The sequence below is a fragment of the Xiphophorus maculatus genome, chromosome 14, assembly GCF_002775205.1.
Source record: "Xiphophorus maculatus strain JP 163 A chromosome 14, X_maculatus-5.0-male, whole genome shotgun sequence".
NCBI classification, from domain to species: Eukaryota; Metazoa; Chordata; class Actinopteri; order Cyprinodontiformes; family Poeciliidae; genus Xiphophorus; species Xiphophorus maculatus.
This window is the reverse complement of record NC_036456.1, coordinates 14306152-14323697: the sequence shown is the minus strand read 5'-3', so window position 1 is coordinate 14323697 and position 17546 is coordinate 14306152. Positions and strand designations below refer to the sequence as shown.

The following is a 17546-nucleotide window of genomic DNA, read 5'->3' as shown; positions in this document are numbered from 1 at the left end:
AAAATGAGAGAGCTCATAAAAGGTAAAAGCAAAGACAGAGAATCAATTTCCCAGTAAAAAAAAAAAAAAAAAAAAGACTGGTCTGCATTTGGATTTGGATTATTAGTCCATTTAAACCTGGAGACCACTTTTCTCTGATTTACCAGAGCAGTTTATGACAAAAGACAATGCTTTAAGAGCACTCACAGCTTGCTTAGATAGAGGCGGGGCTGTTCTGGTCACAACATTGAAGGTAGTTTTATATTACATCTTTGTCATAACGTGACAAATGACAGAACTTGTCAGAAAGTTGATTTAAAGATGGAGCAAACACCTGAGATTGAGGTTTATTGTGCAGAGAATAGTGTTTCTGCATATAGGCAGAGGTATACTTTCATATATTCATATTAACATATGAAAATATTCATGCATTAATTCATAACCGTGTTTAGGTTGTCGAGGGGAAGCTTTCTTTAGATCACACAACAACTACATAGCAGCAGCTTAGTAAACATGCCATTAAATAGTACTACTGTTATGAGAGATACAAAGGTCTGAAACTTTTTCTGTGACTTTTCTGTGAGGGAACCTGACACTGGTTTCTGGACACTTTTTTGTCTCTTGGTCTAAGTACTTCCAATTTCTAATCTAAATTTCTTTACGTTTTCTACCTTTCCAATTCAATATCATTCATGATCATTTTGTGATTTTCCCATGCGGTTTGGATTTTCTTCAAATTCCAGGCAAACCTGATGCAGAACCGTAACCTTCTTATGCTAGATGCCATGTCGATTTACAAGGGAGCTTAATTTCTTCTCCCTTTCCTTTCACTACAATTTGCATCTGCCCCCACAGAGAAACCAATCTGTCTAGATTAGGTCAAATATCACATTGAATTCACGCTTTTACCCTTTTCGAGGATTAAAAATCATCCCAGATGTATTTTTCCAATATTTTAATTCAGCAAAAGCAATAAAATGCAAAAATAATAATCATGCCCTTTGTGGTAACTTTTCACCAAAAGTCTTAAGTTTTGTTAGATTATCTTCCCATTGTGTTTTTGTTTTTTCAAGATGACTGTAATTTATAGTGAGAGTGTGAAGTGAACCTTTTTTGTGTCTGTAGTAGAATAGTTAGGTAAAGCCAAGGCAGCAGCATGTAGGTCCAAGGGCACATAATTGACATTTCCAAAGACCTCCAGGGCCACAGCCAGAGCCTAAAAGCTGCCGGATTTCCAGCTGTGTCAGTGGCCCCCTTGCATGCTCATCAATGCTGAGACGGTGTGAGTCCCACCCACACCAGGCACCCCCTGCAGTCAGGGAGGCATTAACAAGGCAGGTTGTGCCCTATCCACTGCACTCCAACACCTGGTTTTTCCTGTTGACTGTTTGCTGTGTCTTCTCTGTGGACCTGCAGGGAAGAGGTGATGGATGCAGCACCCTTGCTTTAAAAAGCCCTATCACATATCATATATTCATGCGGTCATGCAGTGACAGTTTCTACAGCCTTTCTACTTTAAATCTCATTCTTTATTGACCCGACTTTGTAGATCCAGTCCTACATTTTTCTGCTTTTAACACTAAGAGTGAGTTGATGTGACCTCAAGAAGTCTGAATGATAAAACTTAATCAGAAGGGAAGTATTAGATGTAGCCCAAATCACTACACCTTTTCTAAACTTCCATATTTCCTTCCTGACTGATCTGCTAGTTTTTCAACTGAAATTTATGTGTTTTGAGAGTCACCCTGTTGCTGCATGAAAGATCCAGTTTCTCTGCCGCCACCCACAGTGAGCTCACTGTTAGAGAACTGCAGCAAAGATTGCCATCTTGGGTCGCCAAGCTGCCATAGCAACCATTTATTATTTATTTTAAGGCTTTTTATAAATCCATACCATGGATGCCAACAATTCTGAGGGCATTATATGGAGATTTTCTTATGGCTTCTGCTTATGTAAAAAGAACAGATGAACTGATGACATAAAGGCTTTTAGATTGAGTTTTCCACTTTAGTTGCAACCATTATTCCTACAAATAAGGCAAAGGGAAAGGACTCAGCCATCTTGTTCAAAATTTTAGACAATTAGGTTAATAAATAACAGGCTGCCCTGCATTCTGATCAGTTCTACCTGGATACGATTCAGCAGTGGCAGTCATTTAGCAGATTAAACGCCATAAGTAGAAGTGGAGCTCAGGAAAAAAAAAACAAAAAACAAAAAAATCAGGCCTCACCCCCGCAAAGTCAAACCCGGTGCCGAAAGTCTTTTTTGTTTTTCTCACTTTGTCAGACGGTCTGTGGGGAAATTAACTGATGAAATCATGCTGGCAACAGGGTTGCTATAGAAACTTCTCATATAAGACTTGGGCTGGAGTTTGTCACCAGAGAGAAAACAGGAGAGGCAGAGATGGAGAGACAAAGAGGTGGCAGCACTGAGTGCTCGCTGGAGAGGCATCAAAGGTTGTGCGTCGTTTGCAGCACAACATTAACGCCACGGCTTATTTCCTCTCTCCTATAAAGCGCCCGGCCTGCAGGATTCCTACTTCAGGCTTGTCTGGAATATCAGATATCAGGAAGGGTTTTTCTTTTTGACTTCCCACCAATTCGCATCATAAATATCACTGCAGACAGCATCATTTCTTTTGTTACGAGATTATGAATCGAATTGGACTATAAATTAGAAAAAAATTACCCATCAGCGGAACACTCCACGGTGTCAGTGTTTGTTTGTGTTTCAGGAAAATCACTTAGGAAATAGCATGGCTCTGGAGGAGTCACACACGCACTGTATTGAATAGCAGCTCTGAATGTCTTCATCAAATGTGCTGCTACTGTCTCCCTGTGGTTCAAGCTTGAAATGACAGTGCAGTATCACAAGTTGAAGCCACATGTATGCAGCCAGGCATGGTAGTTATAAAGCTTAGGTAAAATTATGTGTTTATCTAACTTTGAATGGAAGCAAAGGATAACACTTCTGTCCTGCTTTCTATTCTGTTTATCAAGAAACCTTGATAAATATTAGTTTTTGTGAGTCTTAATGAGGGTTACAAAGCCTTTAAAAAGCATTCACACACCATGTTTTCAAATGAATTCATATGACAACCACACATATTACTGTATTTATTTATCTGCCAGATCAGCACAAAGTCATGCATAACTGGAAGTGAAAAAAAGAGATGTAAAATCTAACAATTGCAGAGTACATTTGTGTTTAGCCCCTTTGAGTCGACCCTTTATTTTGTGACAATTACAGCTATTGTTTTGTGTTTCAATCAGGTTGCCATATTTGCAGACTGAAATGTGTTCCCTTGTTTGAGAAAATATCTTGAGTTCAGTCAGAATAAAGACTATATCAGTTTTTAAATCTCGCCACAGCTTCTCACTCGTATTTAGTTTGGGACTTTGGATCAGTCCAACACACAGAACCCCCCTTTGCAATCTAAAAGGTTTTCTGTCAGGAATGTATGGCATTTGTCTTTCCCCAACTACCTTTAAAACTTTAACTACTTTTCCTGCAATTGCTGAAGAGACACATCCCTTCAGCATGATGCTGCCATGTCCAAGTTTCACAGTGAAGGATGGCGTTTTCATTTACGTGCAGAGTTAGGTTTCCACCACAAATAAGGTTTCTGTTTTGGCACTGTTCACTGATTAGGTGACGTAGCTGAATACAAATGCAAGTTACACAAATGTATCTGTGCTACTTTGTGTTGATGTATCGCATAAAATCACCAAAAATACAATGAGGTTTTTTAAAATAATTCTGAAAAAGTTATTTTGCAAGACACATTATTATGTAAATGCAGGTTAACATAGAGCAGAAAAGCAACTCCCACTTTCCACAAGATCAGGTTCTTCTCTTTATTTTGCTACACCACCAGCTTCCTTCAAATCTTTCATTACAGTGATTAAAAACAAATTGAAATCCTCATCGCATCTAATGGACTGAACAGAACAAATTACTTCATTCCTTGGAGACATTTCTTATACTTTTCATAAAGTGTCATCAGGTAAGAAAGATGCAGAGACGCGAAGATTAAAAGTGATTAGACGATGAGATTCGTTTACAGCTGTGGCGGCTCTGCGGCTGATTTACGACTGTCAGAGCCGTCTCGATTTGAGCCGCGATGAAAAACAAAGCGAGCAGCTTCACCAGAAAACACTTGGGGCTCCGACAAGAGAGTTGCTGCTTTGTCATCCTGTCTCTCATCCCTCCCCCCCCTCATCACTCTTGATTCTCCTCTCCTTGTGCCTGAGTGACTTTTGGAGGAGGCGAGTGAACATTGTCATGCTGAGCAAAGCGTGCATGTCTCTATCAAGTATCAGTGCCCCCCCCCAACCCTCCTAGAAATAGACTTAAAATGAAAAGACTGGGAAAATAACTGTTATTCTTCTCCCCTCAACCCCAGCTCTCTGTACACAAACTGCCAGTGGATATTAGCAAACGTTTGCATGAAGCGTTCAAAGCCAGATGCTGTCGATTCAGGATTCCCATGCTGGCACCCTCTTCCCTGCTCCACCCTCACGTCGTAAACAGAATAAACAAACACATCCTTCTCTCCTCACCTTGCGCTCTAGGTATCCTTGGATCAAACCTTTTTCTTGGAATGAACCCAACCTGGAACTGAGAGGAGCTTGAGTTAAAAGCGAGAGACGGAAAGTTGGAATGTCACCTTCTGCTCCTCTTCCTCTCAGCTGGGAGGGGCCACAGAGAGCGCGGTGGGCCATGGAGGGGTTGGGGTGTGGGGTTTGGTGAACCTTAACTCTGGGACAGATGGTAGGTTCAGACCCACGGACCTGTTAATGAGCGGGTCGAGCCAAGTGGTGTAGGATGGGGCCAAAGGTCAGGATGCTCCATCAAAGTCATGATCTGCTGTGCTATGCGGGTGGAAACAGACCCGGCTGCATAAAGCTGGTTACAAATACTGTGGTGACTTGCTGTATGAGGCTGCACTGATCTGAACCGAAAGTAGTGATGACTGGGGTAAAAACACAAGCTGCCACTCCAATTTTATTGGCTAATTTAGATAAATAAATGTGTCATTCACTCCGACTAACATATAATGTTACATTTATTGAAACCCGTTGTAGCGATTTCCCGATAAACACACAGCCGCCTTCCTTGAATGGCAATGTTCTCTCATCTTTCCCATTTCAAGAAACAATGGCGACGAAAAATTCTACAGAATTTGGTTCATAGCCGAACCAAATATTTCCATTTACTGTATAAAAATTCATTCAACCATTTATTTTTGTCTCTCTGTTTGACAGTAATCAGACTACAGTTGTCCTGTTTCAGGTTCATCAGTGTTGCCCAAATTACTTATGCTTGCTAACCCTCAGTTTTTAAAGAAATATTTTCCAGATGATTTATTTAATTGCATATAATTGTGAAGTTTACATACAGAGTGTCATGTGTAAGAGCTTCTTATGCATTGACTCATGACATTTGAGTTAAATGAAGGCACACCTTTGGATGTACAGTATTTTAAGGTGACATCTCAAACACTCTGCTTCCCTACCCAAACTTCGTCTGGTAGAGGTTGGTTGGACAACCAGACTTCATTTTGGTTGATCAATCAACCAAAAAGATTCATCCAACTCATAAAATTGAAGACAATTCTCCTGAAAGCAGATTTCAGAACTTGAATAAACATATCTCTCTCATTAGTCTGTCATTTAGCAACTAGAAGTAATTTTGGTGATATCAACCAACCTAAAACTGGAAAGCTTTGGTCGGCGGTGATGCCAGAGAAAGAGAAAATAAAGGCAGTTGTTTCATTGATACAGTCTAAGTAAATATCTGGTCTCACCTAAAAGAGTTATTTAAGCACCAGCCGCATCCAACAACTTACCTACCATAAAGTCTTTTGTCTTAGCAGTGAAGTGTTTTAAAAAAAAAACCCAAAATCTCCATGCAGGACTCTCCCAGTTATCGATCCAGGCGCTGGACTAAGATATGGAGGCATTTTGTTTGAAGTAACACTTGTGGAATAGAGTGAAGCGGGTGATATTGGAGGAACAGACACACTCCATCCTGGGAGCTCATTTGTGCAGAGAGCAGGTGTAAGGAGCAAGAGAAGAGACGGGTAGAAGCTAGTGATGGATGATGAGTGTACACAGTGGACCTCTGACAGGGGAACATCAGTGGTTAAAGCATCAATGATGTATTCCATTTTGTAGTTTGTCAGCACTAAGAGTTGAAAGTGGTGTGGGAGTTGCAGAAGTTCACACCCAGTGCTTTGTATTGTCATATTTAGTGGGAGCGTTGCTTTTGAAACAGCATTATCATGCAGTATCAGTCATCAGCCTGCACAGCGGAGGCCTTTTTCTACCCCCAGTCAAAGAGCTTAAGGACGGTTGTTTGACAGTGCATGACTTTCCTGCGCAGTGTATCGAAGTTAAATTCATAACTCCTGCTTATACTTGCTGCCTGATCAAGTGAGTTGATGGAGAGTTTTGTGTTCATTCTCGGAGCTCCCTGTACCTTGGAAGAAGAGGCTATGCGTTTGTCTGGGGAGTCCAAAACTACGACATTGAAAAATAGGATAGATATTCTGTTTGTAATTGTATATCTGAAGTATGACAAAATATTATTCCAAAAGTATTTCTTTGTTCAAGGTTTTGCAAATCTGGGCCCGTTTTATGGAATCGTTACAGACATGTTTGGAAATTTGTAAATCTATAAAATATTTCATTTCAGATTTCCAATGTAGAAACCAGCGCAAAATTTCGAATTTCAAACATCCTCCTGATTCTAAAAGAGGGAAAGGCAGATGGGCTAAAGGAGACAGCAGTGGTGAAATTTATGGACTGGAAGGGAACAATAACAAATGGTCACTGTAAAGTTTTAAGTTGTCTCTGGTTCTGATAGACCAAAACGATGGATGGATTTGATTGAAATGATTTCTGAGCCGCACAGATTACTTCCAGAGCAACTCCAGGAGTTCATCTGACAGCTATAAGCAGCCAGAACCCTGAAGTAAAACCTCAAATCTATTTACAGCTGCACTCAAAAATAGATATACCATCGTTTTTTTTCACACTAGTTAGACACGGCAACAAATAAATGTATTCCATCAGGATTCCATTTCTTTCACATCAATCAATGCCACCAGAGTTAAAATGAATACTCGATGTCGTCCAAATTCAGATCAAGTAAAAACACATTTTGGTAAAGGGCTGTTTTATCCTCTTCATACCTGAGAATGAGGATTCAGATTAGTTTAATTTTTTTTAACAAAGGAGAAAATGATAATGCACAAGTTACTAAAAAGAACACATTTCTTTCAACGGAAAGCAAAATATCTACAAAATCACAATTTACTTATTGTTAATCTAAAAAAACTTAGCTCAAATCCTAATGTGTTGCTGAATTTTGGGATCAATTGTAACAGCATGACAGTCGGTTTAATCCTAAACCTTTTTATCTCTTCAGTAATGAAACAGTGCCATCTACAGAAATGCTCAGTCCCAAACCTGAACTCATTAAAGACAAACATGTTGCATGCTTCTTTATGTTTTCTGCAATAATATTAGGAACTTATACAACAGGAGTTTTCTGTGTCTACAAATGCTTAGAAAATATGACGTGTATGTTTATCTGACCTGATTTCTTCTTCATGTGAGCGTAAGGAAGAAAAACGGCTCTGAAATTTCTCACGGATTAATCCAGAGCTTAAGTGACAGTAAATATCCCTCTGACAGTCGGAAATGACATTATAGCTTCGAGTTTGGCAACTGTCAGTCAGACTTGGAGGTTGTGAGACCTTAAAAGCGACTCTGAGATTTTCTTTCCTTCCTTTAAAATCAGGCATTTCTTCCTTTAAATATGGCACATTTGTTAGCATGACGTATGCAGTACATGTAAATAGTAGGCAAATTTGATCATTGTACCGGAAAACTGTGAAAATACACGAATCATTCATGACTGCACGTAAACTGCAGGAAACTTATTGACATACTGTGATATTGTCTGTAGCTGCACATATCTTATTTAAAAGATGTTGAAGTATTAAACATTTTATGATGTTAAAGAATATTGCGTCATAATTTGAAGACTCTTGCATCCATATGTTTCTCTGTGTAGAAATCGAAGGTTCCCTGATGTATCTGTGGATCTTCTGCAACCCTGAGAAACATGAGCCGGGAAGACGAATAACCAACGAATACATCCAGTTGTGGTGGGTTTTTCTTTTCTTTGTCATTTTTGCAATGCATGATTATTTTACTGTAGGCAGGGAGGTGAGCTGGATTGTTTCATGGAGCCTTGCCAACTTGGTTTTATTGGCACAACTTCTGTGTGTTTGTTCATCAATCTCTGCTCTTTACGCAGCGGGCTGCTGAAGCCTTGGAGGCATGCTTGGACATCAGCCATGTAAGCAAAGTACAAGATGTTGGCCTGGGTCCTTGCATTGCGCATTTATATAGTCAAGTGTTTGTTTAAACATTGGTGGCACTCATAAAGGAACATATCTACTAAAATGAAGCAACGACTGAGGCCCTCGTTTTAGATTTCTTTTATAATTTGCCCTATTTTTTTCAGTTATTTCTTATTCCTATCTGTCCTGTGACTGCATCTCCTTTTTTAGGTAACCATTGCATTTACCTTACAAAACTTTCATTAAATTGACATGAAAAGGATAATGATGACTCTGTTGATCACCCAGTGGCAGCATCATTCATTGGCGATTTATTTACCGTTGACTGCCGCTGGTAGGGACTGTTACACGAGGACCTGGTCACCTGTGACAGGGGAGAGGTTCGTGGCAGTACCTCATACTCATTGTGAAGAATAAGATGCTTTTATTTGTTTTTACTAATCATAAAAGTTCCACAAGAAACCAAAACAAGTCAATATTTCTGGTTAGTCACTTTTTGAAAATGAGTCACTAGTGAAGCCGGTGTTTAATTTTGACAATATGAACTGAAATCTTAGTTTTTGTTAGTATTTATAATTTGAATAATCAAAGTAAAATTTGCCCATGGCACCCCTCTTTTAAAGGATTCAATGTTGCATGCTTAGTAGAAGTTGCACATTTTAGAAAATACAATTATCTACAGCATTAAAAATTTCTAGAGGTTCCATTCTTCACAGAAGACGATTTCTAATTGTGCATTGCTCTCTATCTAACCTTTCCACGCTGCTTCTTGCTCAGACTGTTTTGTTCCAGGAAGGTTGCCCTAAACTTAACTTCAATGAAACAGGTGGTATGCACAGTCTGAGACAATCCCCACGCAAGCAGATAACAATGAACTCCCCTATCTCCTGCTTGTGTTCATTTTAAATGAAAAATGTCTGGAACCAGCCTAGCCTGAGTGAACCAGTGCCTCAGGATTCCTCAGGATCAGGGGTTGTACCTCAAGGGGGAAGGATCCTGTCAGTTTTCCTTCCAGTCTTAGCCCTCAATTACTGAATGAAAGGCGAGAGGAAGGCCAAATCCCATCCTGCGCCTGGTTCTCATCTCACCCTGCAAGACCCGACAGGCTATATCTGCCTGCTTGTTCGCTCACTCTAACTCAAACGCACACAGAGCAGAGCTCCTGGGAACATTGCAAGCGAGCTGCTGGGTCTGTTCCAGAGAAACTTCAAAGTTCATTGCTCTTTCTCTCTTTCTCAGCAGGAGTGGAGACGGATTGAGTTCCGGCTATCTCCTTACCCACTTCTTTTTTTTTTGTCCCTACGCACCCTCTCACATTTCGCTTTGGCCTAAATTGGTCCCTAAATGGATGAGTCCAGACGGGACAAGGCAGTGGCATCTGTTTGATCTTTCTCTCTATCACATAAATAAATTAGTATTGCAATAAAGCTGTTTACGAAACAATTAAGATTTAAAGCATGAACATTTCGGTGTTTACTGTGGTGTTACAACTGCAAGCTTTTCAGATAATTTTTTAGACAAAACCAAATAGACTGAATCTATCACAATTTCACAAAAAAATGTTACATTTTGAGTTGACCGAGGATGACTGGTGTTCAAAATAGCAGGTTAAGGGTGGAGTTTGGGTAGCCAAAAAAATAACCAGAATCTTAGGTGTGAGGCATGTACACAGCTGGACTTCCTCATCTGGAAGAGAACTTGCTACTTTCACCATCAATGTAAGCGTTGCTTTGTCGAGAACAGGCGTTGATTGGAAAGTTTACTGTTCACAACTTATGGCTTCGTGTGAGGCGTGTAACTAACTGAGGTGATGAATTGAGGAAGTATCAACTAAAAAAGTTGGGCTGGCTGAGAAACAGATGACTTGAGAATAGGTTTTGAAATGTGTTCCAGAATAAAATACGTTTCTCTTCAAAAGGAAAGGACTCCTTGAAAAATGACTGAGGTACTGCAGTTGTCAAATGTGTAGTGTAGTTGAAGTGAAAGTTTGTGTGACGCGAAAAGAAAAAGTGACACCACATTGAATAATTTCAAAATGTTCCATCTCTACAGTGTCTTATTGCAGGGAAGGAAACATTGGCCTTGATACATTAGTCTTCTTTCGAAGTAATCCACAACAATCACCCCATATCTTGGCAGTTTTTGCCCACTCTATGAAAATCGCAGAGGGTTTCCAAAGCAGTCAGATTGTGAAGACATGTCTTGTCCACATCCCTCCTCAGAAGACTCAACACCCTTTATGTAAGATAAATGAAATGACATGAAGTTCTGGACTCTGAGTTTTCAGAACTTCAGTTCTCCTCTCATGAAGCCCGTTTTTGTTGATGTATGACTGCTCTGACAGCAGTGCTAAAAAAATCTAATCTTTCTTCATTTGCATCAAATGGAACTTAATTATTATTTAATTCCATTTAATTGCCACTTTTTATTCAATTGACTTCACTGAGGTGAACTGTACTGACTCCGTGTGTCCTCCACAGAGTCAGTAATGCGACATTAGAGACAGAAACCAAGACATGAAGTGTTTTGTTTCTGTGACCACCATGTAATGCGGCTGTAATTTCAGTCACAGCAGCACTGCAGAGAGAATAGGTTTGGCAGCAGTTATCAGGATTTAGTCAGACACACAAATTTGGATGTAGCTCAGCCTCTTTTCCCAGGCCCACCTCAACCCGCCCTGGCCAGCTCCATCATTGCCCCTTTAATGAGGTGATATCCAGACACATGGGAGCAGATGTTGCAAAGAAAATTTGCTGAGGCACGACCGCGATCGATGCACATCCATGGCGTAATTTGGCGGATGGCATCAGAATAACAACCTGCATTATGAGGAGACAGCTGTCACCATGGCGCCCAGGCAGCCATAGCACTGGCTCCTGCTTTATTTCAGGCAGAGGAGGCGATGCCAATTAGGCTGATTTACAGCTCTGCTTGTGTCGTCACCACCCCGAAATCTGCGTCTCAGTTCAGTTAAATTTTAAAAAAAGAAAAAACAAAAGAAACCTTAGGTATAATGAGAAAAAGAAGCTTAAAAAAGCTCTGGGAGAAAGCTTACATGAGGTGGCCCTTTGATAAATACATTTTATATGTTAAAGCATAGTATGTGAATTCATATGCATAAACATTTTAATAGTTTGTTATGCTAAAATCAAAAACATACATTTGTTTTAAATGAATTTCATGTTATATAGACCAACACATAATGGTGTTTAGTTGGGAAGTGGAAGGAAAAGTATATTTAATTTGTATTCTATTTTGCAAATATGTGCAGAAACTTTCATCCCTAATTTGCAAAGGATGTGCAGACATACCCCAGAACACTTGAAGCTGTAATTGCAATGAAAGGTCATTCTGCAATTTATAGGCTATGGGGATTTTTTTTTGTAAATATCTTTTTTAATCCTGTGTCCAATTCCTTTTGTTTCACAATTAGGACATATTTCTGTTCTTAGGGTTAAAATCCTAAGAATTTTATTTTCTGAGATACATGCCTTTAGATATAATGTCATATCAAAATTGGACAGAATGTCTGTGAGAAGTCTCATCTTAGTTTTATGTTTTACATGGTGTTGCACAAATTTCAAGTCCATACATTTACCATTTAAATACTATGTTTTCGTTTTGGATCAATGTACTTTACATTAATGTTAGCATAGTCATTTCACCATGAGACTCTTTCTATGAGGTTTGACTCGAGAGGTATAAATAAGTAGTGAGAACAGAGTTGAATTATTTTACACTTATAAATCTGACATGCTGCAGTTCATGAAATGCTAAAGAAGAGTGAGTCTGAGGAGATGGTAAGACTATGTAAAATTGAGGAAGAGGATTTTTGATCAGCCGTTGCTAGAGTAGAAAGCGAGTTTTAAATCTGATGGGATGCAAATTTTCCCTATTTGCTCTTCTGTAAGCTGCAAGAGAGTGAGAGAAAAGGCACCTGCCACTTTGAGAAACAGCTGTAACTCAGACACTAATGCTGATTAAAAGCCGACTGCTACAAAAATAATGTGCGTATGCTAAAAATACTAGAATTTATGATTCTTTATTAATTATGTGATGCTTAAATAAAATTTTTGCAGAGGCAAATTCTTTCATTCTCGCTTCTTACCTAAAACCAGCTCTCCTTTTATAATTTAAAATGGAAGCTTTAATATGCTGCTTCTACTTTAAAGTTGCAGAGCTGTAAAAAGGTACAACCTTTAATTTGAAGTTTTCAGATCATCAAATTTCACTTTAATTACCATTTGTACTGAAATGCATGTCAGTACAAAATGCATTTTTGTACTGACATGGATATTGGTTTGATGATCTGAAAATCAGTGAAATAAGACAAAACTAGAATCTCTTAGGCTAGAGATATTCTTAAATTTAAAATTAGGGCAGGTTTTTCCACTGCGCTCCACGGTTTATTTACACTCCTGAGTCTTGTAATCCTCAATTTCTGGAGGGCCTCTTCTGATTTCATTAATTCCTTTTCACATCTTTATGCATTTTGTATGTCAATATTGAATATAACACACTTATACCTTGAGCCATTCTGACTCAAGAGCTGCTATAAATCTGGATGTTGCGTTGTTGCAGGGGGAAATAGCACAACTTGATGAAATCTAAATTTATCCTTAATGATCACATAATTGATTACCAAAATTGTTTGTAAAGAACTACTTTTTACTGGTGCAGTAAGTATATATCCACAAAGCTTTTTTTTACACTTAGTGATAAGACTTGACAGTGGGGATTTATGTATAAACAAGTAGTCTCAATAAAACATAAAATGTAGGTGTGTATCTAAAATGTGTATGGTCTTCACATATACAGTACAGACCAAAGGTTTGGACACACCTTTCTAATTCAATGGATTTTCTTTATTTTCATGACTATTTATAAGGCAAGAAATCCCACTTATTATCCTGACAGGGCACACCTATGAAGTGAAAACCATTTCAGGTGACAACCTCTTGAAGCTCATCAAGAAAATGCAGAGTGTGTGCAAAGCAGTAATCACAGCAAAAGGTTGCTACTTTGAAGAAACTAGAATATAAGGGGTATTTTCAGTTGTTTTACACTTTTTTGTTTAGTGCATATTTCCACATGTGTTATTCATAGTTTTGATGCCTTCAGTGTGAATCTACAATGTCAATAGTCATGAAAATAAAAGAAACTCATTGTATTAAAAGGTGTGTCCAAACTTTTGGCCTGTAGCCTACTGTATATAGTGTGAAAACACACTATATACAGTATATGTGTGAAGTAGTGTGAAGACACTAGTAGTAGTATATACATATATGTGTGTGGGGGGGGGGTGTATTTTGTTGTTGTTATTTTACTCGAGTAAATAAAACTAGTTTTAAACACCTCTGTTTTCAACTTGTCTTTCTGTATACTCATTAATTATCCTCGCCAGAGGGTGGCAGTAGAGAGCCACGATTCTCACTGCCAGGAAGAAGAAGACTCCACTTCTGTGACGTGAGTTATTCGTAAACAACATAGCTCGTGGGCTTTCTGTTACGGTATCTGGTTTGTTTGTTTGTTTGCTTTAAATATGCTGAAAAAGAAACCAAGTGGTTCGGAAAAGAAAAGGAAACACTCGCACTCCGAAGAGCGACAGAACAGCAACAAACGCCGCAGCTCAGAGTCACAATTAGAGGTAAAATATTCAGGTTAGCTCCTTTAACTGGTGCTCAGTCCAAGCTGCAGTCTTCCAGCGCGTCAATGAATGACTTACAGTTACTTTACCAGATCGTACCTGAGACCGGATGATACGGAAAGAATTATGTTAATTTCGCTGCGCATAAGGGATGGAGTAGACCTCTTCTCTATTTGTAGAGACGATTTGCTCCACGTCAGGAGTGAATCCTTTTTTCACTGAAGTTTACTTAAATGTGTAACAGTTTTCCATCTCCGTGTACTGTCTTGCAAAAAAATCTAGAAAATGACATTTTTGTCCACTATTTTTTGCAATGACAAAATAAAACGTTCAATTTGATTGAATCTTGAGTCCTGCAACAAGGAGAAGGCAACCCTATAGGCAACCCTCTTTTTTCTTTTCTTGCCACACATTCTCAACTTATTTCTGGACTTTGACTGGGCCATTCTAACACATGATAATGGTTATATCTAAATACAATTCCTTTGTAGCTCTGGGTGTATGTTAAATGATGTTTTCCTTGCTGGATGGTGAATCTTCACCCCAATCTTTTGTAGCCTCTAAATGCAGCTTTCTTCCAGGATTGATGCACATTTAGCGTCCTCCACCTTCCAGTAAACTCTGACCATCTTCCCTCTCCATTCTGAATAAAAGCATTGTCACCCCATGAAGCTGCCATCTCCATACTTTAATATGGGAATTTTGTTTTTCGGCTGTTTCACAGAATTGGTTTTCTGCCAAGCTTTTGCTTGTGAAAGTTAGAATTATATCTCATCTGGCCAGAGCACCTTCTTTCACATGTTTGCTGTGGCAAACTTTAAACAGGGCTTCTTCTTGCCACTCCATGAAGTCAGGTCCCAATAAATTTTGCTGGGCGATAAATTGTCCCAGAACTTATTGTGATAAATAATAATACTAATAATAATATTAGCATTTTGAGTATGTTCACCATCTCTAATTTCTTGACTTATTTAGCAAATAATTTAGGTAATTAGCATTTAGGTAATTGTAACTGACCTAAAATAAGAGTGGTTTGGTCTACTGTAACGAGTTTGAAAAGTGCATTTTTATTTGCCGTTTGCAAGCTTCTGGTTTCAACTGTATCTTTTGCTATTGCTGTTTATAAATTTTTATTTACACATGTTTATAAGCTATTAAGGGTCAAATAGTAGCGTATGCTCTTTTTTGTTCCTCATTTTGTGTGTTTGCAAGCATGTGGCTTACCGGTGTTTACGCGATCACGTCGTCCTCACACTTCCTCCTTCATCCTGTGAATCCTTCGGCTCCTCGCTGCCCTCACACGTTCACTGTCCTTTCTTCCTCTGTCAGCTCTCTATTACAAGCTTTCTGTAAAGAAGGCTGCTTTATTTCTATATTTCAGCCACCCAGTGGCCTAGTGGTTTGGTAAAATCAAAACGTATGGCTGCCATGATTGTTAGTTGCTTCAGTCCAGAAACATCATGTGTTCACTTTTCTTTTATTTGATTTCAACTAGTATTTCCTGAAGCTACTCTCCATCTGTTATTCACAGGTTGCATATTAAAATTATAACAGAATCATTTAAAATTATTTTGAAAAAATATGTAGGAGCCTTGAATCCAGTTTCTTTGGAAAAAGCTGTTTGGCTATAGGGTTGCCTTCTCCTTGTTGCAGGACTCCAAAGATGAGCTCGCCGACCCCGAGCTGGACCGGGTGGGCAGCGACATCGAGGAAGGCGGTCTCGACCTCAGCGTGCCCTTCCAGCCAATCAAAGCTTACATCAGCAACAAGCGGGAGATGCTGCAGCAGTGCTTCCACGTGTTGGGGGAGAAGAAGGTCCGGAAGATGCTCCCCGATGAGCTCAAGGTAGCTTTTCGTGTATGGAAAATTCTTAAAACTCGGAATCATGTATTCAAACACTTTCATTTTCAACAGGACTGCAGTTTAGAAGAAATCAAAACTCTCTGTTGGGAGCAGCTGGAACCAATCTCAGAGAAAAATCTCACTCAAATTTTAGCAGGTAAGATTTAAAGCCAGTTTGATAAATATTGGTAAAAAAAATTCACTTTGCTTTGTGATGGAAAACAAATCTGTAGCGTTCCTCCAGGAGAAGAGATAGCAGCCGGAAACAGTGATGGAGGGACTTCACAGAACCAGTGAGCAATCATTTATTTGATGTATTTATTTCAAAATAAAAGTACTTTTTACAAGTTACTTATATATCTATCCTTTTTTTTTTTCCAGACAGGATAACAATGTTGACTCCACTTCCTGCTTGAAAGAAAGCGCTAAAACCGATGACGTAAAACAAGGTAATTATTTTAAATCGCCAGAGAAATCGCCCTCAAATATTCAATTCTAAAAACTGTAATTAAAAATTCCTTTGAGCAGAGGGAGGTGGCTCTGGCGAGGAGAGTGACGTCCTGAGCATAAACGCAGACGCTTACGACAGCGATATCGAGGGGCCGAAGGAGGAGCAGGCTGTCAAAGCCGACGAGGTGGTCGCAAAACCGGACAACGGCGGCGGTGAGCGATCTGACCGGGCCTCCGTAAACCCCAAGCCGGCAGCTCCAGAGACTAAGAAGGACATTCAGAGTGACATAGACAAAAGCGTCAGCGAAATCTTAGCCCTCTCTTCAACATCGACTAAAGAGGAAGCAGTGGAAGCGAGCAGCGGGACGTTGCAGCCTGCAGGCGTCGAAGTAGTTGCTCCAGGCGGAGCTTCAGTTTGTTCGCCGTCGATCCAACAGCTGGAGCTGCTGGAGCTGGAGATGAGGGCGAGGGCCATAAAGGCTCTGATGAAAGCTGGAGACAAGAAAAAACTTTGTATGACAAACGACATTTAGCCTGTTTTGCTGAAAGTTGTATTTAATTCTTTCTATGTAGAACTTTTCACATTTGACTTGAAATGAAGTCATATGATGTGAGTTATTTTAAGACAGTACGGAATGTCTCCATCATTAAAATATTGTTGTTGTTTTGCATGTAATAGTTATAAAATGCGCTATGGGGTCAGAGTTCCTGTGCGGCTTGGAAAAGTCTGGAATTCATTCGCAGGTTTTCTGAGTCTGGATTTCTATGGAAAAAGAAAATGGAGCATGGAAAAATACTGCTTGCAGATTTTGTTTCTCCATGCCATTCTTTAGTAATTTTCTCTATTTGTTCCTTCTTTCTTTTCACCTCTATTTCCTTCTACTTTTGTTTTCCTTTTTCTCTCATTACCCCCATTTCTTCTTTCCTTTTGAGTCTTTTCATGTCTGCCTTTCTTTATTTTTCCTTCCTTCTTCTCTGCCATCAACCCTGTTTATTTTCTTTTCTTCCATATATCTTGTTACTTCCAAGTCCTTCCTTTCTTTTATTTTTTCCATCCTTGTTTGCTCCCTTTTTTCTTTCATGCATTCCTACTTTCACGTATCATTTTCTTCGTTTTTGCCTTTCTTCCTCGCTGCCTTACTTTCTTGTTCCCTACTCGAAAAACAAAGAAAGCAGACTTGACTTCTTCCATTAATCCTTAACGCCTTTCTCTCTGTTCTTCCTTTTTTCCATTCTTTCCTTTCCTCATAC

The 17546-nt window shown here is 39.3% G+C and overlaps 1 protein-coding gene across 2 annotated transcripts; it reads left to right on the top strand.

Annotated features, from left to right (window-relative positions):
- The first annotated feature begins 13817 nt into the window (after nucleotides 1-13817).
- Nucleotides 13818-17193, top strand: caap1 (caspase activity and apoptosis inhibitor 1). Of its 2 annotated transcripts, none has more exons than XM_023345900.1 (6): nucleotides 13818-14003; nucleotides 15657-15848; nucleotides 15918-16002; nucleotides 16090-16138; nucleotides 16227-16294; nucleotides 16374-17193. In XM_023345900.1, exons 1-6 carry the CDS (start codon nucleotides 13899-13901, stop codon nucleotides 16826-16828), a joined length of 954 nt encoding a protein of 317 aa, XP_023201668.1. In that variant the 5' UTR covers nucleotides 13818-13898; the 3' UTR covers nucleotides 16829-17193. The 2 variants fall into 2 exon arrangements, with proteins under 2 accessions (XP_023201668.1, XP_014326128.1); XM_014470642.2 differs by having other exon boundaries at nucleotides 16371-17193.
- Nucleotides 17194-17546: the final 353 nt, after the last annotated feature.